The sequence below is a fragment of the Gossypium raimondii genome, chromosome 10, assembly GCF_025698545.1.
Source record: "Gossypium raimondii isolate GPD5lz chromosome 10, ASM2569854v1, whole genome shotgun sequence".
In the NCBI taxonomy this organism is placed as follows: domain Eukaryota; kingdom Viridiplantae; phylum Streptophyta; class Magnoliopsida; order Malvales; family Malvaceae; genus Gossypium; species Gossypium raimondii.
In genome coordinates this window covers 16,950,347-16,974,584 of record NC_068574.1, presented here as the reverse complement: position 1 = coordinate 16,974,584, position 24,238 = coordinate 16,950,347, and the positions used below count along the sequence as shown (strand labels likewise).

The window sequence follows — 24,238 nt, the reverse complement described above, 5'->3', positions numbered from 1 at the left end:
GGGAAAGGCTAAACCCTAAACCCACATAGGGGTAGAGGAATGCCAAGGAAAGTTGCAATTGTCTCAACCGCACTCCCATTTCTTAATTATTGAAGAACGTGCTTGGAATATTGCCAAACACTGGTGGTCGACTAACAAAATTAACACTAGGAAGGTAGGGCAGCAGAGAGGGATTGTTTTGGCCTGGGCCAGGAATGAGCAAGTTGGACATTCTCATTTGTACTGAAAAACACTAAACTATCACATAACAAACTTTGAATACTTTTCTTGGAGAAAAATAGACATAAAATGAAAACAAATAACATTATGTTTATCCGCGAATCTACCAAAATGTCGGTAACATCTTTGAAAAAAGATTTTTTGTTAAGTAAATCTTTTGAATTTGAATACTCTTTCAAGTGATGAGAATTTCTCTAAATCCCTATCAAAAGTATACAGCGACCTTTAGAAGAACAACAAATGATGCTCTAAACACAAATATACTAACATAGACAAATAGTAACGAGAAAAACATTAGTAAGATGGCTACCATCATCTGATTCCAACTCCCGCATAGCTTTTGTATTAGCAATACATACCAAAACAACACCAATGTGCCTTCATATGATATAATAGTTAATCTTGCCGCATATAACATCTACCATGCTTACAATTTCAATGGTTTCAAACCTAGGGATGCTCGAATCCTGTTGGCTTCAGCAATCTCTGGATCAGGGTGGTCCGTTCCATCATCCTTCTTTTCTTTCTTTTCTTTCTTTCCCTTCTTCTTTGACTCTTCTGGAGCATTACCATCCTCTGCTTCATGCCTTCTCGGACTCATACTACTGCGACCATGTCTCTTCCGCTCCCTACTCCTACTCCTTGAACGGCTCCTTCGTCTGCCACGCTCCCTGTCTCGCCTATCACGCTCCCTACCTTCCCTCTCTCTATCTCGCTCCCTCTCATACCCATACTCCTTTTCCTCTCTCAGGCGATACCGATCTCTATCCCTATCCCTATCCCTATCTCTGTCCCTCTCTCTGTCACGGCCACGTCCCCTTTCTCTATCATAGTCTCTATCTCTGTCATAATCCCGATCCCTGTGAAAAGGGAAAGAAACAATTGTAGACTGCTTAAGACTCAACATTAGTAGACACAACTTCATGATGAATCAATATCATGCATTATACATGCTTCAATTCTTTTCAATTTCAAATTGATGTTTGCAAAGACAAATCGATAACAAACACGTCAGAAAAGAATTGTAGAACCCATTATAACTTGAACATTCGATGCAAGTTCTACAAGGCTTCACCAAAGATTACAATCAGAAGTGACTAGCCATCCAAGATTTCGAAGTGCCATGCAAGTCAACAAATAACCTTTAAAAAATGTTTTAGTGTCTCTTAATGCTAGCTTACAAAAAAGTAATATTATTTCTCAAAAATATCATTCACAAACCAAAACGTTACCTTGTAAATGCAAGCCAAATTGGAAGTACATTTAGAAGGTTAAAAGAGAAAATCATCAGCCTAAATAAGAAGCTAATGCTGAATTGTATGATCCATCATACTTCTCGCTGCACACTGTCAGTGCAGAGAAACCTGGCAGGACCACAGGAAAGTTTGTATAGGAAGCTTTTCAGCCCATCTATGGCTTTAAATGCCGAGAGGGAAACACAACATTGGAGCAATTGTGCCTATGCAAATAGGGATTGTACTCAACTAACAGCTTCCATTCATGAAAATAAATAAGTACTTGTTGTTACTCGTCAAATGGTTAAAGGAAGCAGGGAGATTGTCAGCCGTCACAAAGCTAACCAAGCTGCAAAATGGTGACCAGAAAAAGCAACTCTAAAAATGAAACGATCCCATCCAAATTAGCCCCAAGGTAGGTGCATCTTAATGTTCATATGTGGAATAAATGCTAGGGCTCCCATTATGTTTTATCAGCCCTAAGCTAGGTGCATGGTAGATGCGTGTTCATAATCACGAGAAAACACTAGGACTCTCATATTCTTTTATTGTTTTATCCTCAAAAGTTCTGGAAAAAATATATATATACACACACACCAAAAATGACTATTATCTGGCCTCACATGAGATGCTTTCAAGAGAATGTACAATTTCTCCCCCTACCGTCAACCCAATACACAACACTCCTAGTTAATTCTCTCCGTATAGAATTATTTAGACAGGTTCTACACAACCTCCAATTTTACACAAAATAGAACTGCAGTTTATTTAAAGCATAAAACAATCAGCAGCACCAAAGAGGTTTCAAGCCATTCCATCTGATGACATCCTAAAGCTGGCTCCCAATGAACAGTGCAACTGTGCAGGAATTTCATAAAGAATGAACAAAGAAAAAGCAACCAATCAAACATACCTGTGTCTATGACTGTCACGTCTCCAATCCCTTTCTCTCTCTCTAGCAGGGCTTCTCGCTCGGTAATAATCCTGCTAAAAAGGTTGCATTAGAAAGGAGAAACCAGAATACCTAGCAAGGAATATAGAACTACACAAACCTTTTCATGAGCTACCTCCTCTTCTAAACCATCTTGCTCCATCTCATCCTTCTCTTCTTCTTCCTCAAAATCATCTTCCAGCACACTTTTTCTTGCATCCAGTACACCAAGCGATTCAAGAGTCCATCTGTCAAAAGATAGATAATGAACTTAATCTTCAACGAGGTGATATATAATGAAAACAAACATATTTGCGTTAACATATATGATTCCTACAGTATAAGAGAATCAAATATGATAACATTAATCAAACAACCAAAGTAAATAATAAACAAGTCTTACCTTTTCTTAATACGTGGTAGAGCAATATCACAGGAGTAATCTCTAGTGAGAAGTTCATCAATAACCTCATCAACATGAGTCAACATGAAATCTGATACATTAAAGATCACCCAAGATGACACCAATTAATAAATCCATCCAATGTTAAAACCAATACATACAACAATAGAAACAGAGTGAAATCAAAAAGGAGAAATTAGGGGGGAAAGAAATGAAAAAAAATAGAAGAACTTACTTCCATCAGGTGATTTTCGCCTTACTTTCCGATAATCGTTGTACAAAGGCTCTAAATAACGATAAATATCGGAATCGATCCCCGTAAGACGCAGATAAAAAGCTCCCAGAACTCGTACATACCTGAAATTAATTTCCCCATAATAGTTAATCATAGTTATTTTCATTTTAATGGTGGAATTGAAACAAGCAAATAAAAAAAAACTAACTTGTAATCGTCGTTTTTGATGAATTCGACGACAATATCCTTTTCGGGTTGGATTTGAAGCATTTTCATGACGAGGCACATGAAAGGAGTGGGCTTCCGATTTCCGCCGTAAGTTCCGCCGATGTGGTCGAGCTCCATTGCCTTGTCAACTAGTGTCTCCGCCGTCAGACCGAAACACTGCTCCTTCCAGTACGTATTCTGGTATATCTTCGAGCGCACGATCTTTTCGACCAGATTCTGAGGGTTGGTTCCCCTAATGCTCTTTGCCGCCGGGTCCGTACGGTTGGCCATGGTCGCTTTGGAAAAAGCGGATCCTTTAGATTGGACTAAAACCTAGCTCAGACAGAAAATAAGGAAAACGAAGAGTAGGATATGGGCGGTGATATAAAAAGTAGTGGGGCGAGACCCAAACCCGCTAGAGATAGAGGCGGTAAACGTCTGCTTTACTTTCAATCTCACTATTGGGCTTTCATTTAGGCCATGTTTGGTTGGAGTCTTGGATGAACAGTTAAGCTATAGTTTGTTTCACCATTTTCTTCATTCAGCGAATGGTTATTTCTAGGGGTGTGCATAATTCGGGTAAAACTGAAAAAATTCGGTTAACTGACCGAATTCGGTTAATCGGTCGGTTAACCGAATTTTTTCGGTCGGGGGTCGGTTAATTTTTTTATAATTTTTCGGTTAACGGTTAATTCGGTTCGAAACCGGTCGGTTAATCGAAAAAATTAATAAATAAAATTATCCAACCCAACCCAAACTCAATTACCCAACCCAATAAAACTAAAACTAAAGTTTACCCAATTACCCAATCCAATAAAACTAAAACTAAAAGACAACCCAATTTACTAAAGTCTAAAACCCAATTTACTTTAATAATTTATAAAATTTTTAAATTTTAAAATAAAAATAAAAAAATTCGGTAATTCGGTATTTTTCGTAATTCGTTAATTCGGTAATTCGTTAATTCGGTAATTCGGTAATTTTAACCAAAATAAAAATACATAATTTTGTTAATTCGGTTAACCGACCTTATTAACCGAAAAAATTTCGGTTCGGTTAAATTTTTTTAAAAAAAAAATCGGTTCGGTTAACGGTTAAAATTTTTGGAAAGTCGGTTAATTCGGTTATAGTAATTTCGGGTCGGTTAACCGAATGAACACCCATAGTTATTTCTCTTTTATTTGTCTGATTTACTGAATCATCATTTGGCGAAGGGGGGTAAGAATAGCCCATTCAACGACAAATGTAATAGCAAAATTTTCCCCCCAAACAATTTTACCCTGTATTTCTTCACCCATTGACTGTCAATTCAATCGTTGTTGTAAAAGTGGTGCCTCCCTCGATTCTGTCATTAAGAACCGTAGATTCATCTCCGACTCGTTCCCCACCTCCGCAAAGCTGCCTCCTTTCCTTTGTGAGAACCTCTGTAAGTTCCCCTTTTTTCTTCCCTTTTTGTTTTATAATTTCAATTATGTTTGTATTATTGGTTCCGTTTTTCCTCTTTCCTTTCGAATTTTTTTTTCAATTATCATTGTTATAAGAATTACCTAGAAGAATATTGAGAAATCCCGTTCAGTAATTATTTTTCCATAATTTTCTTGAATTTTGAAGAAAAATAGAAATTTTTTAGTTGCAAAGACTGCAGTTTGGGGATAGGGTTAGAAATTGTAGATTTTGGTATTGGGACCTTTTTCATTAACCAACTGGTTAAACCCAAATGATAGAACTGGTATTTTTGTGATGGATATGATGCGTATGATGTGATATTTTTTTTCTTGTATGTGTATGTACTTCTGTCTTGTATCTCTTTTTAAAAAGGCATTAATGTTCATTTTCCCCTCTGAATAGATTTGTTACTTCTATATATTACCGGCATCTTTATCCCTCTTGTTACGTTTTTAATTTGCATGTAGTTTAAATTGGATATAATAAGTTGCATTCTGTGTTATTTAGGGAACACTTCCCATTGCTTATCCTAAAATTTTGGGTAAAACTTATACTAATTAATTTTATTATTTCAGGAAATATCAGTGAAAGGGCTTGAACTACTAAACAATTACATTGGTGCTTCTGAGCAAGCTGTAAGAGAGTCTAATCAAGCATTTTCTCTTTTGCCATCTTTTATAGATGTGTTCCCCATTGATTTTTGTTTCTTGATATGCCAGTAATATTTATTATAATTCAAACCTAGTATGTAGAAAATAACAGATATAAACAATAATTTCTAGTGAGCCGTGTAAATGCATAATGTGTAAGTATTATTAGAAATTACCTTGCCTAAAATGAAATTTAGTAGCAAGTTTGTGTTACATGCATTTTAAGTATTGTATTGAAGGGTATAGGACTGACGTAATATATTACTGTCAATGTAAACTTTGCAAATTTGTAGATTTATTAACTTATTCTAGTGTCCATGCTGAGGCATGCATATCTTATTGACTATTAAGTTCAGCTCATCATATGTTATGGAAATATATTAATGTGTTTCTACTGTTGAAATATAATTCATGGTTCATGCTCAATATCATTTCAGGTTCAAGATATTTTCTAACTTTTTTGATGAATTTGATTCCATTACCCTTAAAAGATGACATGACAACACTGGAGTAACTGATCGAGTTGTCAACAAAGTTAGATTTTTTTTTTGCTGCATTTTATTATTTTGCCTTAACTTTTGATGTCTTTCTCACTGTTATTTTGCTTTCAAACAATTCCTAACTAAATAAGATGGTTTTGAAGTTTTGACTGGTGTATTTGTGTTTGTTGCAACAATGTTAGTTCTCATGGAATCCTATTGTATTATTTTGATAGTATCTATCCTTAATCTTCGGTTAATCTCCACAATGTTGAGTTTGTTTTGTTATTATATTCACGTGATCAATTTTGACATGAGATGCATACCCAAATAAGATAGCTTTTCAAGTAGCACAAAATTTTTAAAAGATAATATGTTTCTTGATTTCAAGGTTTTCCATAAATATATGAATTTTTTATTTCATGGTTTTCCTTATAAGTTGCATGGCTTTAATAAAAATTGACTTAAATTCTTCTCATAAGTAGTAGACCAGATTTGCTTGATGCTGCATTGCTGATACCAGGTAGGCTTGATCGCCTCCTTTTCTGTGATTTTCCATCTCCGCGTGAAAGGTTGGATATTTTGACCTTTCTTTCAAGAAAGGTTAGTGATATTGTTTTTATGCATCAGTTTTTTACGCTCTCTTTTATTTTTTGTTTCATCATAGAAACCGAAGGTATAAAACTCTTCTTCAAGTCTTGCTTCCTAGAATTACATGATTTTAACCGCATGTATCAGCTTTGTTACAAGGATTAAGTGGTCAGTGTTGGATTTTGATGTACTTCTGTCACTAATTTACTCAAAATTTTAAAAATTTTCGTATATTTGGAGGAACAACTTGTATACTCGTGTCCAAATATGTGTAGAACATAAATGAATAGTCCAAGCAACATAGTATAGTGTAATGTGATTTGCTATAAATATCGAACTAGAAACTACCTTGATCGAATGTTTTAGTGTTACTTTCCTTTGTAATACTTTGTTTTTGCACATGTAATGTAGTTTCCATTGCCCAGTGATGTCGATTTGGACACCATAGCATATATGACAGAAGGATTTAGCAGAGCTGATCTCCAAGCTCTTCTCTAAGATGCACGGCTCGCTGCGATTCATGAACATTTGAGCAGTGAGAATAACAATGAGCCTGGCAAAATTTTGGTCATAACTAATACTGTTTTGAAGTCTATTGCTTCCAAGGCAAGACCTTCAGTTTCAGAAGCCGAAATCAAAGACTGTATGGCATGTACAGTCAGTTTATGGATTCAAAGTGACCTGCCCATAGGTATTTGTCCCTTGCATGCTAAATTCCCTTATATTTGCAGCTTCTCACATTAGTCACTCGCTTAACTGAATAAAATTGAAAATTTTAGTGCTGTTGAGGGATGCAAAAGGCAAGTGGGCAACTCAGGTTCGAGATATTTTCTCTAAAGCAGCTGCTTTTGCACCTTGCCTCCTTTTTTTTTTTATGAATGTGATTCCATGGAACTAAGGGAAACAAGGTGGGAAATTCGGTTTATATATATACATATATTACATGGTAGAGATTAAGCATCGTGAAAATCTAATCAGCTAACCAATAAACAAAATCATGAATTATTGCAGACTTCTAATTGGTGGGAAGAGGACATTGAATTGGAGGTATCTTCGGCGTAGTTGAATAGTCGAATGACAGCTAAACACAATGATACATATTGTGCATAAATGGTGAAACTCGATGATGCACAAAACAAATTTTCCTTATAGATTTCTTTTAAACTTTTTCGTTCACATTTCCCTGTAACCAAACCCTTTCTTTACACGAATCAGAATAAGTAACATAGAATTTGTTTTTTTGCGTTTCTTGATATCTCTTTGATTCAGACAGTAATGAGGAAGAAAAGTAAAATTCAAGGTTGTTCGTATCGCTTGTCGATAAACCGCAATCTATTGTAATGTTAAATTTGAATTTTTTTAATGAAACAACATTTTATGTCACAAACTTGACCTCCTATTCTAGCAGACATAGTGCAAGTGGTTGTGGTTTGAATTTAAATATCATAATGAATCATGCAAATGCACTACTCTAACCATGTGTTTGTTATTTGTCAACTATAATGGAGATAACTTGAGAAGCAATGGATTTAAATAATAGTTTATTATTTTAAAATGTAGTAAATAAAATATTTAAAATATTTTAATATAAAAATAATTATATTAAGAATGTTATTAAATTATATATTATTTTTATTAAATTATATTTAATAATAATCTTATTAAAATTCAATAATAAGAATCATCTACCTAAAATTTTTTTGCCAAAGGTATTCTGGTCATTTTAGCTTTTTTCCTTATACTATTACAAATCTATTCCATTTAACTAAACACAATAATACTATTACAGTTCTATTCCATTACATTCAACCAAACAATTGAATCACTGATTACAACTCTATCCCATCACAGTTTTATTCCATTACATTCAACCAAACAATTGAATCACTGATTACAACTCTATCCCATCACAGTTTTATTCCATTACAGTCCTATTCCATTACAATTCTATTCCATTCCAATGAACCAAACGTACCATTAATTCTACTTTACAATCTCGGCTTTTCTATTTCATTTTTTAGCCTTTTCAGTTGTTTTAATATAATAATATAAAAATGTCAAAATAGTTAGACATAAAATAAAAATAAATTTAAATTTGAAATCACAAGATGGTAAAACTCTTGTAAAAGTTAAATCTCATGCATTACACGTAATTTTATATGTTTATTTTTAAAATTTTTCAATAGCTTCTTAATTGATTGGTTTTCTTTATCTTCATTTCTCAAATAGCTATGAGACCTACTATTTGTAGAGCCGAGATTTCTAGTAAATCGAATCAATCCGATAATATGCAATTACTGTTTATAAAAATTTTTATTTAATTTAATTATATATATTAATGTGGACATATAAATTAAGAATAAATAAATCAATTTTCACGTTATAGTTTATATTACCAATATATTGATATTATATTTATATATATAATGTTAATCTCACACATTTAATTTTTGTCAATTATAAAAAGAATTTTAACATTATTAATTATTATCATTTTAAAATAAATCATATTTATATATTATTTATTTATTTATTTAAAACTTAGGGTTTTATTATTTTTAATTTATCCAATGATTTTATAGATTCATAATTTTATTAATTAATAATATAATATGTTATTTTTAAGTAAAAATTTAAAGATAGGACTGAATTAATTAATTTCAAATTAATATACTATCATATTAATTAATATTTCTTTTATTATTATCATATAATAAGCTAACAAATTATTATTCTAATGTCAATTTAGTAATATAATTAACAATAAAGGATATTTTGTCAGTTCAAAAAAAATTTCAAACTCGTGTTTATATATATATGATAGATAAGACCTCTTCAAAATAAGTAAAAAACTTCCCGTCTTTATGCCACAAACAAGTCACGTGAGTTGCTAAAAATTACAAATTGCAATTATGAAGATGTATCGCGATTTGTGAGAATTGTATTGGTGGCCGAGAATGAAAAAAGGAGATCATTGAATGTGGCTAAATACCTATCATGTTAGAGAATCAAAGCCAAGCATTAGGTTCTATCTGGTTTACTTCAAGCCATTTCAATTCCAAAGTGGAAATGAGAGCGAGCAACGATGGACTTTGTTTCAGGGTTGCCTACCTCACTAAAGAAAAAGAATGTCATTTGGGTTGTTGTTGATCGATTGACAAAGTCGGCTCATTTTCTATCTGTGAGGACTGACTGAACACTTTAGAAGCTGGCTGAGGTTTACATTCATGAGATATTTCAATTGCATGGTGTCTTAGTATCCATCATATTAGATAGAGATCCTTGTTTCACAATGAGATTTTAGAAGCAACTACAGGAATCACTGGGTATGAGGTTACATTTCAGAACAGCCTTTCATCCACAATCGAATGTCCGATCTGAACATGTTATACAAGTTCCGAAAGATATATTATGAGCTTGTAAAATTGAGTTTGAAGGTAGTTGGGAGCATTACCTACCATTATCCGAGTTTGTATATAACAATAGCTTCTAGTTGAGCATCCAAATAGCTCCATATGAAGCTTTATATAGTCAAAGATGTCGAACGCCATTGTGTTGGACCGAATTAAGCGAGAAAAGTTAGTTGAGCCAGATTTGATTCAAGAAGTTGAAGATAAGGTTTAGATAACTCGAGACAAATTGAAAGCGGCGTTAGACCGACAAAAATCGTATACGAATTTGAAATGAAAGGATATTGAGTATTTAGTTGAGGATAATGTGTTTTTTAAAGTGTCACTGTGAAAAATGAATTACATTTTGGTCACAAAGGAAAGTTGAGTCCAAGGTATATCAGACCGTATCAAATTGTTGAATGAGTTGGTCCTGTAGCTTATTGCTTGGAATTACCACCAGAGCAAGAGAATATTTATAACATGTTTCTATGTTTTAGAGTTATCGATTAGACCCATCATTGTAACAACCCGTTTTTCAGTGGTATCAAAAACGGTGGTTTCGGGGCCACAAATCTGATGAATGAGTCTGTAAATATTATTATTTAATATTTACGAGTCAAATATAGTATAAAAATAAAATTTAATTTGATAATTTATGTTTGAATGAATAGTTAAGGTCAAGTGGTTGTCCCTTAAAATTAAGTGGTTTTGGAAAATGAGATTTTAGGACCTCATTTTTGTAAACCAAACCCGTAAATATATTTATTAAATATTTAAGGAGTTACTATATAGGTATATTGAAGTTTGGCTTGAAAATTTAGTGATTTGATTTTTAATTAAAGAAAAAGAACTAAATCGTAAAAGATGTAAAAGTTAATCGCTATTGGTTTATGAGGGCTAAATGGGTTCAAATTAATTTTTGGATGGTTTTAAATGACAATTTAGCCAAAATTATATCATAGTAGAGGTTTGGTGTAGAAATAAATTGATTATATATTGATTTTATATTAAAATGTTAAAATAATAAGTTAATAACAAAAAGAACAACCTGACATTTGGAAGTCATCTTTTTCTTCTCTTCTTCCCAACCGAAACAAAAACATTAAGGAAAGCCATTGTTGAGTTAAGGTTCGGCCAAGCTTCAATTTATGCATGTAAGTCCGTTTGAATTCTGCTTCTTATAATTTTTATGTTTTTGAGATCGTTGTAGCTTAACCTAGCTAGCTCAAGGGTCAATTTGTAAAATTTTTTAAAATTTTAGGGACTTATCATGAATGTTTTAAGTGTGATTGTGAATTTAATTGATAAAGTATTAAGCTAGGTTGATAGTTAAGCTTACTTTGTTAAGTGATTTTTAGTAATTTTAATGTTTAGGGATTAAATTGTTTAAATAATAAAATTCATTGAAAATAGTGTGAAATGATGAGAAATATGGGCTGTAATGAACCCCTAGGAAAATCGGCTAATATGATTTTTCATTAATTGTGGTTAATTTGTGAGTTTCGGGCTTAGGGACTAAACTGCAAAAAGGTAAAATATTGGGGGTAATTTTGTAAATGATGTTGGAAGGACTTAATTGTATAAAACTATTTATTTGAGTTCTGGAATTGTATTAATTGAATGAAATTACTATCTAGTTCAAGAAACGAACCAATCAGATTTAAATCGAGAAAAAGTTAAAGGTTTGGACTAGTCGTTAGTTTTGTTTTTGCAACCGTTTTAGTCGAGGTAAGTTCGTAATTTAATTAAAGCAATTTATTTATTTCTAAAAGTAAATTGATACTTATTTATGCATATCTATAAATTGGTGATTGGATTCATTGATTTGAGAAAAAGGAAAAACCATGATTGAGAGATATCATGGCATTATAATCGCAAAGGAACGGATAATAGTTGAAAGATACTATGGCATTAAACCGGAATGGGTAAGACCCTAGTTGAAAGACAATATGGCACTATATCGGAAAATGATCAATACCATAGTTGAAAGATATCATGGCATCCCCGAAATAATGGAAAGGTTGAAAAGGATAGTAATGGAATGACTATTATATCAATGTTCTAAGGTTTGGTATTTGAATTAGAATTTATGAGTATTATATTAATGGATTGAAGCTTATTATGAGATTAATAGATGGTTAAATTGAGTTTTAAATACATATGCTTGTAATGTTTTATGCCATAATAAAGTCATTTGTTTCATTTGGTTCAACGGGTATTAATGAATTAAAATGTGAGTTAAATTATATGAAATGTAATGTGATCATGAATGTTGAAATGGAAGATGATGGTTTAATGCTTTGAATGGAATGTATAATGCAATATGGTAAATATGAATTTGAAGTTGACCAGATGAAATAGGTTCTTGTATATTATGAATATATGTGTACGATATGATAAATGATTTAATTGTTAGGATTAATAAATATGAATTTAACTATGTTACGCGATGTCATACATTTGAACCTAACACTTGTCACAACACCTAATTTTTTAGTTGATGGACTTGAATAAATGAATTGATATTTAGATGATTAAATAAATTTTTTAGTATAACGAGGTCTCAAACTTTAGATATTTCTAAAAAACATCAACATTCGTACAAAAAACCACAATTTGGGATTTGAAAGATTCCTTCTTTTAATTGTCAAGTATTTATGCCATGTCTTATTTTTAAGTCATGCCATGAATGTGTAGTGCTACTCTGGATATTTTACTGGATGTATGGTGAAATTTTTTTAAAAATTGTAAATAATAAATACTACTTTCAAATGTGGTGGGTCAGGTGGGATGTTAAGAAATTCAAAATTTAAAAGTTTTAAATTGACGTGAATCAAGTCTAGCATGTGTTACGTTGTGTAACTTTAATAGTTCATATTCTTTCTAAATTTATTATAACTGTATTCTTCCTAAATTTATATTGATCTAGTTTTAAAATATTTTAATTATTAGCCCTTTTGTAGTATTTAATTTTAAGTACATTTATTCCACATATGTTATTTGTATTTATCAATATAGCTATTGGAAGAGTTAAAAGGAAATTATTTGGTTTTAGACTTCACAAACAAGTGTTCTAAAGGGTATAATAAAATATTTTAAAAAAATTTGTTTTTGAATAATTTCTTTATAGGCTCTGATCATATCTGTTTTTTAACACAATGCCTAGAACTACCCATAAATAGAAGGATAATATGCTTCAACTCACTCGAATCTACGTCCTCCTACAGTGACATTAATATTCAAACTAATCAAGTTAAAACTCAATTAACACTAAAAAATATTTTAAAAATAGAGATACATGTCAATTTTTAAAATAAAAAATATATTATCAATATACTAAATACTCATCTAAAATTAAATTAATAATTTAAATTTTAGAAGGAATAATAAATAAAAAAGTCTTAAAATTTAAACCGCAGCTTAAATAAACCAAATATAAAGAAGCCAAGTATTTTTATTCTCGACATTCAAAAAAAAACTTATTGTCGGACTGTGGACTCACGTTTACGTATCAAATCAGGTTACCGTCAACATTTAACGGCTTCAATTGAAGATCAATATTTTGTCGGCACCCAAATTAACATCCATCAATTATCTATATTTATATTTATATCTACAACTATATTCTACATTAAGTTTTTAATTGATTCAATTGGATAAATCATTATTTAACAAAGTAAATCATATTATTAAGAGATAACATTTAGCGGTTTAATATATTATCATTAAATAATAGCACGACACTTGTTTTCATTTATACGAAGGGTGGTTAAAACTCTTATTAAACATTCGTTAAACACAGTGTTTAAACCATATGATCCCATCCCTATTTTTAATATTGTATAAAAAATAATAACATGATACCTCATCATTAAATTAAACAGAAAATATGGGGATCTAAAAAGTAAATACTAATAATCTTATTTAAACATTATTTGTAATTATAATAAATAAATATTAATAACTTCCAGATTTAAGATCTTGTATTTAGGATGGTGAGTTTAGATTTTAGGGTTTTAGTATTTATTTATAATGAATTATTATTTAAATTTGTTGGAATAAAATATTAGTATTTATTTGTAACTCTTCCACTACCTTTTATTTTATTTAATAATGAAATATTATATTATTATTTATTGATGGTATCGTAAACTTATGCACGTGCACGCATACGATTGTGATGATAATAATGGTGCTTTTATTTTTTATATTTTATGTAAAATCAATAAAAAACTATACACAATGTGATTTAAACTAAAACCTTATTATTTAAAAAAAAACTTAGAACCTCATATATATTTTAGATATTTAAATTTACCATTTCCACTAAAATTTCATTTTGCTTTATAAACATATGTTCCACATTAAATTTTTACACACATCATATGTGTGTCATAATATAGTTAATATATAAAGCTTTTGATTGAATTCCAACTTAATTAAAAAATTCAATTTTTGATAAAACAACAAATATTATTTCAAGAGTATTTATGCCTTTTAATAATTTATATAAATCATTAAAAATATTTTAAAATAGAATACTAATGTTTAAACCTGAAAAATCAATTGAATATTCTATTTTCTATCAAAATACGCATGTTAAATATAATCATTGGGGTTATTAACCAACAATGAGTAAACGTTGAAGAAAATGATTAAATCAATAAATAAATCTTAACCGATACTCCAATGAGTATTTATTATTTTAATTTTAAAATAAATATAATTATTTCCATAATTTTTTTTCTTTCACCGTGTGACATATTTAATTTATATTGGGGTTAATACAGATTTTATCTCTTAAAGTTGTCCATTTGTATTTAGTTGGTATCTAATTTTTTATACTTAGTTGGTACTTGAACTTGTATTTCGTTAATCAAGTTGGGGTCTCCATAACAATACTGGTAGTTTGTGGTGGCGTGTTACTGATAGTCAATCCGCCGATGACATGTGACAACCTCTTAATATGTCATGCGTCAAACATAAATAAAAATTAATAAAAAATAAAAACTTTTTATATCAAGAATAAACTTAAATAGATGGTTGTCCAAATCCATCTTAAACGTGCTTTTAGTTCTTTTATATATTTATAAATTTTTAATTTTCATAAATTTATAAATTTTAAATATTTTAAAAATATTACAAGCATTATATATTTTTATAAATTTATATTTAATATATTTTAAAAATAATAATAATCTAAAAGCTGATATTTTATAAAAATTAAAAATATATAAAATTACTAAAAGCATACGCGGAATTAACCTAGACAAATGGTTATCTAAATATAGAATTCATTCTCGATGTGAAAAAAATATACATTTTTTATTAATTTATATATTTTAAAGTTTCTTTAAAAAATTTTTTATATTTGCCACGTAGCCTACTGAGAGGCTATCCTGTGCAATTGCTAGATTGACTATCCGTGTAAAAGTACCAACTAAGTACAAATAGACAAGTTTAGATGGCAAAAATATATTAATCCTTTATATTTCTATATTGATGGCCTTTAAATTAAAAAAAAAAAATAGTGACTACAACAATCAAATCCAATTCTATTTTTTTGTTTAGTGTATAATTAATTTAAAATTTTCATGATGTAAAAATAAATTATATTTAAAATAATAAAATAACTTAAAATTTCTATATAAAATAATTTTAAAAATATCACATAAGAGTCATTATTATATTTTATTTACTTGAAAAATTATTTTTTAGAAGTATTTGTGAAAATTTTAAACATTATCAAATAATGTACAAAATCCAAAAACAAGGTATATTTTTAAAAATAAGTCTAAAAAGAAAATTATATGAAAAACAAAAGATTAGACCAACCTTAAAAAAAAAGTTGGACCGAATTATTGTTGAAAGATTAAAAATTCAAAAACTTGACCAAATTGAATTAAACTCACTGATAGGTAAAATTTATGTTCAAGTTTAACATTAAATGTATGTATGAATTTTATTCAGATTTATTTTAATTTAATTTTAAAATATTCCAATTATTAATCCACTATTCTTTATAATATTTAATTTTAATTACATACATATATTATTTGTATTCAAAATCTTAAAATTTAAACCCTTTTAAAGAAGTCAAATATTTTATTTGTGGGATTGTTTTCACATTTTCGTGTCAAACCCGGTTGCCGTCAACGTTTAACGGGTTGAATTGAAGGCCCATATTTGTCGCCACCCTAATTAACATCCATTATATCAGCTCTGAGTCCTAACCAAATTACTTTAACATCTCTTCGCATCTTAAATAAATTAGATTATTTGAGTGTATTTTAATTTTTTATTTTAAAAATTAATAAAAGTATACAGAATATGAGCCCGTGTTAGTTGGGTTAACAAAACCTTAAATTTGTCACTAAATTAAATTTTTATTTTAATATTTTTATACATTTTAATTTTATTATACACACTTTGTTACCTCAATTAATTGTATATACTAATAATATTGTTGATTGAGATAGTGACACAAATTAACTCGACATCAACTTAGGATTGATGACACCATGATAAATAATTGGGGTTTTTTACTTATATATTATAATTTTTTTAAAAAAAAACTGAAATGGTATGCTAAAAAGATTATGTACCAAAATGGTACATTTAAAGAAGTGGAGGGTGGTGCATAAGTGGCACCACCCTAAAATTCTAACACCCTAAAATTCTAACACATTTCAATTAAAAAAATAATATTTTAATAGTGGTGCCAAAGTGATAGGCGACATCATTTTGTTCAGCCAAATTGATAGGCGACAACACTTGTTGTATTTCACTCGTATTTTCTTTAAGTGCCGCCTATCAAGTTACATTCATCAGTTTTTATTTTTATTTTTTATTTTCAATCAAATTTGTCAGAATTCTAGGGTAGTGCCGCCTATGCACCACCCTCCACCTGTTTGAATGTACCATTTTGATACATAATTTTTTAAACATGCCATTTTTGTAAATTTTTTATTTTATAATATATAGGTAAAAAACCCTAAATAATTGTATTCATTTAATAATATTAATTTGATGTATTTATGTGTTTAAAATTTGTTTTACTTACAATTTAATCTAATTTTTTATTTTAATATTGTATATATTTTATATGTTATTATTAATTAGTTTCAAATCATACATTTCATTATTTATTGTATGTTATTTTTAAACACAAATCTATGTTCTAAATATGTGGTTTTCACATGTATACGCGTGTGATAAAATTTCTAATACTATTATAATGTGTTGGATTGAATTAGTGTCACCCATCAATTAGATTTGAACTTAATTATGAAATTACTAAAAAATCATTATTTTTAGAGCAATAAATATTATTTTGAGAGGATTTATGGTTTTTTTTAATATTTTGATAATCTAGTTAAATACATGGGCATTAATGAGTTTTGAACTCAATGTATCATAAAATTTAGGTTAAAATATGTTGTAAGTCCTTGTACTCTTTGTAAATTTAGAATTTAGGGTGGGTTTGGATGGGCGATTGGGTGTGGTGCGGTGCGTTTAGCTTACTTTTTGTCTCACACTACAGTATCGCTACAGTATCTAATCTCACCGCCACCGCTGTTTTTACACTAACCGCAGGTAAACGCACTGCCCATCCAAACTCACCCTTAGTCTCTCCACTTTTTAGATTTCAAAATTAAGGTCAAACTGTTAACCTTACTAAAATTATTTTATTAAATTCAAATTCATTATAACGTCATTTTTTTAGTTATATAGTTGTTAAGTGAGTATCTTTTTATTATTTTAAAACGTCACACCAATGATTTAATAGTGTGATAAATTGGATTTGAAAATGAATTTTGAAATCAAAAACTAGAGAGACTAAATTCTTTAAAATAAATTTAATCTAAAATTTATCATCTTAACCCTCTTCTATTTTTTAGTTTCCATCATATTTATGTTTATGTTTGGGATTCGTAATTACCCTTTTTAACAATAATGACAAACCTTCTATTGTTAATATAATTTATCATCTTAATTATAGTATTTGAATTAGAGCTATATCTTAGAGCCATAATTTAATATAATATTAATTGCTTTAACTTCAGAAAGCGACATGCAGTCCAGTAAAGGTCGACTTGTAGATCTAGGTGTAGCGCCTAACACCTCGGCGTTATGGAAGATCTCACTTCATCCTCAACTCCATTCCCATTCCCATTCCCATTCCCATTCCCATTCCCATTCCCAATACCAAGAAAATGAAACAATAAAAAAAGCATATCTCACTTATGATTGAAGCAGCTGTGATTGGATTCAAGCTCTTTTGCCCATGTATTCCAGCCCATCACACTCTGTCTTTCTCGTATGTCATCCTATTATATTCATTTCCTGTTAAAGTTATTTTTTATCTGTACTACAAATTTTGATATTATCAAATCTTTCCCTCTCTCATCCACGTGCTCTCTCACTCTCCATCTCTCAATATATACGCATATATATGAATGTCTTCTCTCCCACTAAAAGAACGATCAGATGTACTTCTTGTTACCACTTTTAAACAACCCAAACAAAAGGAAAGAGTAGCTTTTTTATAGTTCCAATCAAATCTAACGTATACTTTCTCTCTGTGCACTTGTTATCGTTCTACTAGTAGTAGTAGTAGTAGTTATTGAGGTAAAATGGAGAAATATGAGGTGGTCAAAGATTTGGGAGCCGGCAATTTTGGGGTTGCTCGACTTCTCAGACACAAGGATACCAAGGAGCTTGTTGCTATGAAATATATTGAGAGAGGTCACAAGGTTTGTTTCTTTAATGTCTATTATCTCTCTCACTTGTTCTTGCATTTTTTGGGTATTATTAAGCTTGAATTGACTTCATCACTTCAAATCACGTTCTTCTTTCTGTCTCTTCCTTTTGAATGCCAAACCAGTTGATTGAAAGCTTAGCTTAGCTGTGTTTGTTTGCAGATAGATGAGAATGTGGCAAGAGAGATTATCAATCACAGATCTCTTAGACACCCTAATATAATCCGGTTCAAGGAGGCAAGTATCGTCTCTTGCTTCATTTCCCTTTTAAAAAATTTGGGATGCTTCTATTTTTGATGGGATATGAATGCTGTAGGTGGTTTTGACACCTACCCATTTAGCAATTGTGATGGAGTATGCTGCTGGTGGTGAGCTCTTTGATCGGATTTGCAGTGCTGGTAGATTCAGTGAAGATGAGGTCCTTTTTCTGTTTCTATTTTTATTCTTTTCATTCCCACTTTTTTTTTTTTTGGAAACAAAATTTATTTTAGTGCTTACTTGTTGTATTTCTTCAGGCTAGATATTTTTTTCAGCAGTTGATCTCTGGTGTCAATTACTGTCACTCCATGGTAATTTAAACTCAAAAAAATGAAACCTTGATGTTTCTTAGTGTATGCCAAATGCAAGAACTAAATCTACTTATTGTTTCCATGTTCCTATTCTTGTTTGCAGCAAATATGCCATAGAGATTTGAAATTAGAAAATACCCTTTTAGATGGAAGTCCTGCACCTCGTTTGAAAATCTGCGATTTCGGTTACTCTAAGGTTTGGGAATAATTATATATATTCCATCTTAAATGTCAGTTGCTTTATGATTTTCCAATCATTAAGTTGTTTTTTTTAACACTTGGTGTAGTCATCTCTGTTGCATTCAAGACCCAAATCAACAGTTGGAACTCCAGCATATATAGCACCGGAAGTTCTGGCGCGGCGAGAGTATGATGGAAAGGTATTATTTCTACTGTATAAAAAATAAAAGAAGAAGAAGAAGAAATATCTGTGTGAAATAAAAATATCTAGCTGAGCATTCTATTGATCTGGTGTGCTATTTTTGCCTTTGAAGCCTAACATGTGACCACAAATATCTAATCCAAAGATTTTGAAATGCATGATAGTATCTATTCTTCCACTTCTTGGATTTTCTCATTTTTTATTCTATTTATTACTTTAAAAATATAAGAGATGTGATGAAATGCATTTTGTAGTTGTCCTTGTTTATGAAAGTTTGTAATATCTTATACATGTTGGAAGGGATCAGGTTAATTCTCACATGCTTGTTATAGTCAAGTACCTTTTTCATTCTCTTCTTAATTTGACATCCATCTCTTAATATGTTAATAGAGAGAAATTTTGAGCATTAGCCAGACAATTATTATATCATGCTTTTCTGCAATTTAAAGTTCTTCTTAGTGGCTGCGTTTTATTAGGGGATGATATATTAGACACTTGTAGTAGCCAAAGCTAAAATTAGCAGACCTTGTTTGAAAACTGATTCAGCCCATAAATGGTGATTGTAAACTGTGTGAAGTTCAAATTACTAATTAGTAACTGGCCTTTGTATGTGAAGTAACTGTCCTTTCGGATCTGCACTTTATTGTATGTTCTACACAAGGTGGGATTGTTGGGTTGGTTGTTACTAGGGGTAATGAGTTTTGGCATATGGATATACAGATCTGTGTGTTTGTGTTCGTCAGCAATGAGATACAGCTTAATTGGTATATGAAGAGTTTCCACAAGAAATGCTTAAAGCAATATTGCTTCCATTTTTGTTATGGACTCACCAAGTATATGACTGACATAACATTAAATGTTCTAATACTTTATACAGTAAGGAAAATTGATTATTCATAATAGTTCACACTTCAACCCCGGCCCTTCTTACATTTCCTGCTAATTTGATGTATATATTCTATAATTCTAAAACTAATAAAGTCTAATTAGTAGCATATAAAAGTATTGTTGACCTTAAGTTATGTCTTTTCTTGTATAGTTGGCAGATGTATGGTCCTGTGGAGTTACCCTTTATGTTATGTTGGTGGGAGCTTACCCTTTTGAAGACCAAGCTGACCCTAGGAATTTTCGGAAAACAATTCAGGTAATTTCAAGTTTTCCATCTTCTTCGTGTCTCTTTGTTAATAAAGATATTGCCACTCCTTACAATACGTTTTTTCCTTGTTAAATCTTTTGGGCAGAGAATAATGGCCGTTCAGTACAAAATTCCAGACTACGTTCATATATCTCAAGATTGCAAGAACCTACTCTCTCGGATATTTGTTGCCAATCCTTCCAGGGTATGCATCATTTTAAGTTAATTCGTCAAACATGCACCATGTCAATGCTTTTGAAATATGCAAATGGTTTTGTCTAAAACCATACGAGCACTAGCTGACAACATAGGTAAGTTAGGAGCCCTCTAGTTTCTAGCCCTTGGTGAATGAAAACTTTTATGTCCAATGGGATAAGAAAAAGGGAAAAGAAACCTACTGCATTAGATTGGAATAACTAGCAGATTGGAGGAAGAGTGGATTGTAAAGTTATATGTTGATATTATCATCTGAATGTCAAACTTCAAAAACATTTTCCTATTAGCATATTCTAATCTATTTCTTTCTTTTAACCTTGTTTCATTGTCTGCCATGTTAAGCATAGTGACGTATCTCCGCAGTTTCTTCTACCTTGTTATAATTATTAGCACAGCAACTTCAACCTGATGTCAGCAAGAGACCTCTATCATACATGACATATATATATATATATTGTGTGTGTTTATATTCACTCATGTCCTGATTATCGCTGATGATATAAATGAGTAGCAGAAAGCTCAAAAATGTTTCTAAGTATTCTTGGTTAAAGTGCACGTGAAAATTTATGTTCTTTGTTTCAAGATAGTCCATAAAAATGGAGCTAGGCATTGTTGAACAATCCCGTTGACACCTATTATATGAGAAAACTAGACAAGTACCTTTTAATTTTCTCATCCAAATTATTATTGATTTCAACCAAATTAGTTCAATTTCTGCAGTAATTATATAAAGAACTCTAAAGAAAGTTGCCTCTTTCGTTCCTGAATGGTATCAAATCTTCTGTCCAAAACCAGTCTGTCATAATCTATAGAATTACATAAATTTAACAACCAAATTTCAATGGATCGTTGCTGCAGAATATCAGAGTGGATTTAGGCCTCTACTATATTTTTGGACTCTGATTCTTCATCCCATGGATATCAAGTCATTATAAGAAAAAACTTTTTAACTGTAGATAGAATGAATACAATTGGCTTTAGAATGTAGAGAAGCTAATTGATATGCAACTGATCTTCCAGTAGCATAAAAAATGATTTTGGCTTTATTATATTGTTTTTAACCTCTGTTGTCTTTCTCAGTATTAAAGGTATTTGTGATGCCTGATTGTATGTTTAATGTACCTGATATTTGGAGGTTCGTTTATTGAATTCCAGATGTTTAACTCTGCCATTTCCTTTTTTCTTTTCTCCAGAGGATCACACTTAAGGAAATAAAAAACCATCCTTGGTTTCTGAAGAACTTGCCCAGAGAGCTAACAGACACAGCACAAGCTGCTTATTACCGGAGCGATAACCCTACATTTTCTCTTCAAAGTATAGATGAGATAATGAAAATTGTGGAAGAGGCAAGAATTCCACCTCCAGCATCAGTGCCTGTCAAGGGCTTTGGTTGGGGCCAAGACGATGATGAGGAGGAAGACATCGATGGGGAAGTGAAAGAAGACGACGAAGAAGATGAATACGATAAGCGGGTGAAGGAAGTCCATGCAAGTGGAGAATATCAAATCCATTAAGCAAATGTAATCTTCATCCAACTGTTGTGTAATAAAAGTCCTGGCTTTATGGCTTTAAGATTGTTCTATAGCCAATAACTTTTGTTTCATTGCTAAAATATTGATGTTCTAGACTATAACATCTCAAACTTGAGCACTAAACTATGCATGTAACTTTACAGGATTAAGTTGACTATGGATTGCAGGTGAATGAGGAATGAAATCGTAGTGTTATTTGAATATTCGGGTAGTAAAAATGGAAGTTGTAGTTTTGTAGTATTGTACCTGTTTTGTATGTATTGGACTATGCATTGTGGGAATCGGTGGTACCAACGGTTGAAATCCCTTTCCGTTTCTAGGTTTCGTCAAATCTAGAGATGGCAAGGGGCCTGTGGTTTTTTTCTCTGAATTCGTTTTTTATACATATTGTCGCTTCTCAACTAGATTTCACGATGGTCAACAGTGATTTTCTGGGTTTGGTTGTGGCATGGTCTCCTACCGAAGGCGTTCATGGTCGTGACTAGGGGTGTTCATTCGGCTAACCGACCAGCTAACCGACCCGAAATAGCATTAACCGAATTAACCGACCTTTCAAAATTTTTAACCGTTAACCGAACCGAAATTTTTTCGGTTAATTCGGTCGGTTAACCGAATTAACCGAAAATTATATGTTTTTATTTTTGGTTAAAATTAACCAATTACCGAATTAACGAATTACCGAATTAACGAATTAACCTAATTGAATCATATATAATTAAATTATTTTAGACTTTTATACTTTAGTTTTAGTTTTAGTTTTAGAATTTTATTTTTATTTATTAAATTATTTGTAATTTTTATGATTGGGTTGGGTTGGGTTGGGTAATTGGGTTGGATTGAATACTTGGATTTGGATTGGGTTTAGGTGAATAGTGGGCCTATTTATATATTATAATTTTATTTATTAATATTTTCGGTTAACCGAAAAAATTCGGTTAACCGACCGGTTTCGAACCGAATTAACCGTTAACTGAAAAATCAAAAAATAATTAACCGACCCCCGACCAAAAAAATTCGGTTAACCGACCGATTAACCGAATTCGGTCGGTTAACCGAATTTTTTTAGTTTTACCCGAATTTTGCACAACCCTAGTCGTGACATTTGCGTTCATGTGGAAGGAACAGTTATTCATTTGCTATTGCAAAGGACTGCTCCCATCAATCTAATGTTAGATTTGTTGAGGTGACTCGTAGTTACTGTTCAGTCGATAGCCTTCGCGATTGTAACATTTAGTCACTTATATCACACCTACTATTAATGTTAGTTTTAGCGACAACTTTTATTTTCTATTTTGTGGCTTTATGTTGTAGCGTTTGAACCTTACTACTTGATTTTAACTTCTTATATTAACTTCTTATATGGTTGACTTTATGTATTTGTACTAATTTCTTTGCTTTATTTACAACATTACGATTTTTGGTAACTTTTAATATGACTTTTTTTTAACTTTAATATGAAATATAAATGTCACAAAAACAATATTTTTTTGTTAATAAAAAAAAAAGCTCAAAAGTTTTCTATTTCGAATAGAGATATTAAGTTTCCCATTGAAACTTAATTAATGTTTTTATTCTATGCATTCAGTTCGTGTAGTCTGAGCCCACATTCAAAGCAAGTTTGAATTCGAGAATAGTGGAGAAGATTGTTTGATGACCTCGATTATCTCGCTAAAAGCAATGGTAATAATTCAGTATAGGGTTTATTACTATAAATACCACAAGACTCGATTTTAAAAAAAAACTTCCACTGTGCTACAAACATTTTTTTCTAAACTAAATTTTCCAATAGGTACATGGTGTAGTAGCACTTTCGGTGCTAGAGGTTCCTTGAAGTAGTTCTAGGGCAGATCAATT

The 24,238-nt window shown here is 30.9% G+C and overlaps 2 protein-coding genes and 1 long non-coding RNA gene across 5 annotated transcripts; 2 read left to right on the top strand and 1 right to left on the bottom strand.

Annotated features, from left to right (window-relative positions):
• Positions 1 to 463: 463 nt before the first annotated feature.
• LOC105777045 (pre-mRNA-splicing factor 38) lies at positions 464 to 3,617 on the bottom strand. 2 transcript variants are annotated; one of them, XM_052622680.1, is made up of 6 exons: positions 3,232 to 3,617; positions 3,024 to 3,145; positions 2,789 to 2,879; positions 2,507 to 2,633; positions 2,368 to 2,441; positions 464 to 1,079 (listed from the first exon to the last, which is right to left on the bottom strand). In XM_052622680.1, the coding sequence occupies exons 1-6, from the start codon at positions 3,519 to 3,521 to the stop codon at positions 647 to 649; spliced, it is 1,137 nt and encodes a 378-aa protein (XP_052478640.1). In that variant the 5' UTR covers positions 3,522 to 3,617; the 3' UTR covers positions 464 to 646. The 2 variants fall into 2 exon arrangements, with proteins under 2 accessions (XP_052478640.1, XP_012455549.1); XM_012600095.2 differs by having other exon boundaries at positions 2,368 to 2,438; positions 3,232 to 3,614.
• A 2,043-nt stretch (positions 3,618 to 5,660) lies between these two features.
• LOC105777046 (uncharacterized) lies at positions 5,661 to 7,719 on the top strand. Its single transcript, XR_001128168.2, has 3 exons — positions 5,661 to 7,087; positions 7,176 to 7,304; positions 7,408 to 7,719. It is a non-coding gene; the product is annotated as an uncharacterized LOC105777046 (long non-coding RNA).
• Positions 7,720 to 17,939: 10,220 nt separating this feature from the next.
• On the top strand, positions 17,940 to 22,587 carry LOC105777738 (serine/threonine-protein kinase SRK2A). 2 transcript variants are annotated; one of them, XM_052622951.1, is made up of 10 exons: positions 17,940 to 18,108; positions 18,397 to 18,544; positions 18,713 to 18,787; positions 18,867 to 18,968; positions 19,066 to 19,119; positions 19,223 to 19,315; positions 19,407 to 19,499; positions 20,541 to 20,645; positions 20,743 to 20,841; positions 22,046 to 22,587. In XM_052622951.1, exons 2-10 carry the CDS (start codon positions 18,425 to 18,427, stop codon positions 22,364 to 22,366), a joined length of 1,062 nt encoding a protein of 353 aa, XP_052478911.1. In that variant the 5' UTR covers positions 17,940 to 18,108; positions 18,397 to 18,424; the 3' UTR covers positions 22,367 to 22,587. The 2 variants fall into 2 exon arrangements, with proteins under 2 accessions (XP_052478911.1, XP_052478912.1); XM_052622952.1 differs by having other exon boundaries at positions 17,941 to 18,108; positions 18,400 to 18,544.
• Positions 22,588 to 24,238: the final 1,651 nt, after the last annotated feature.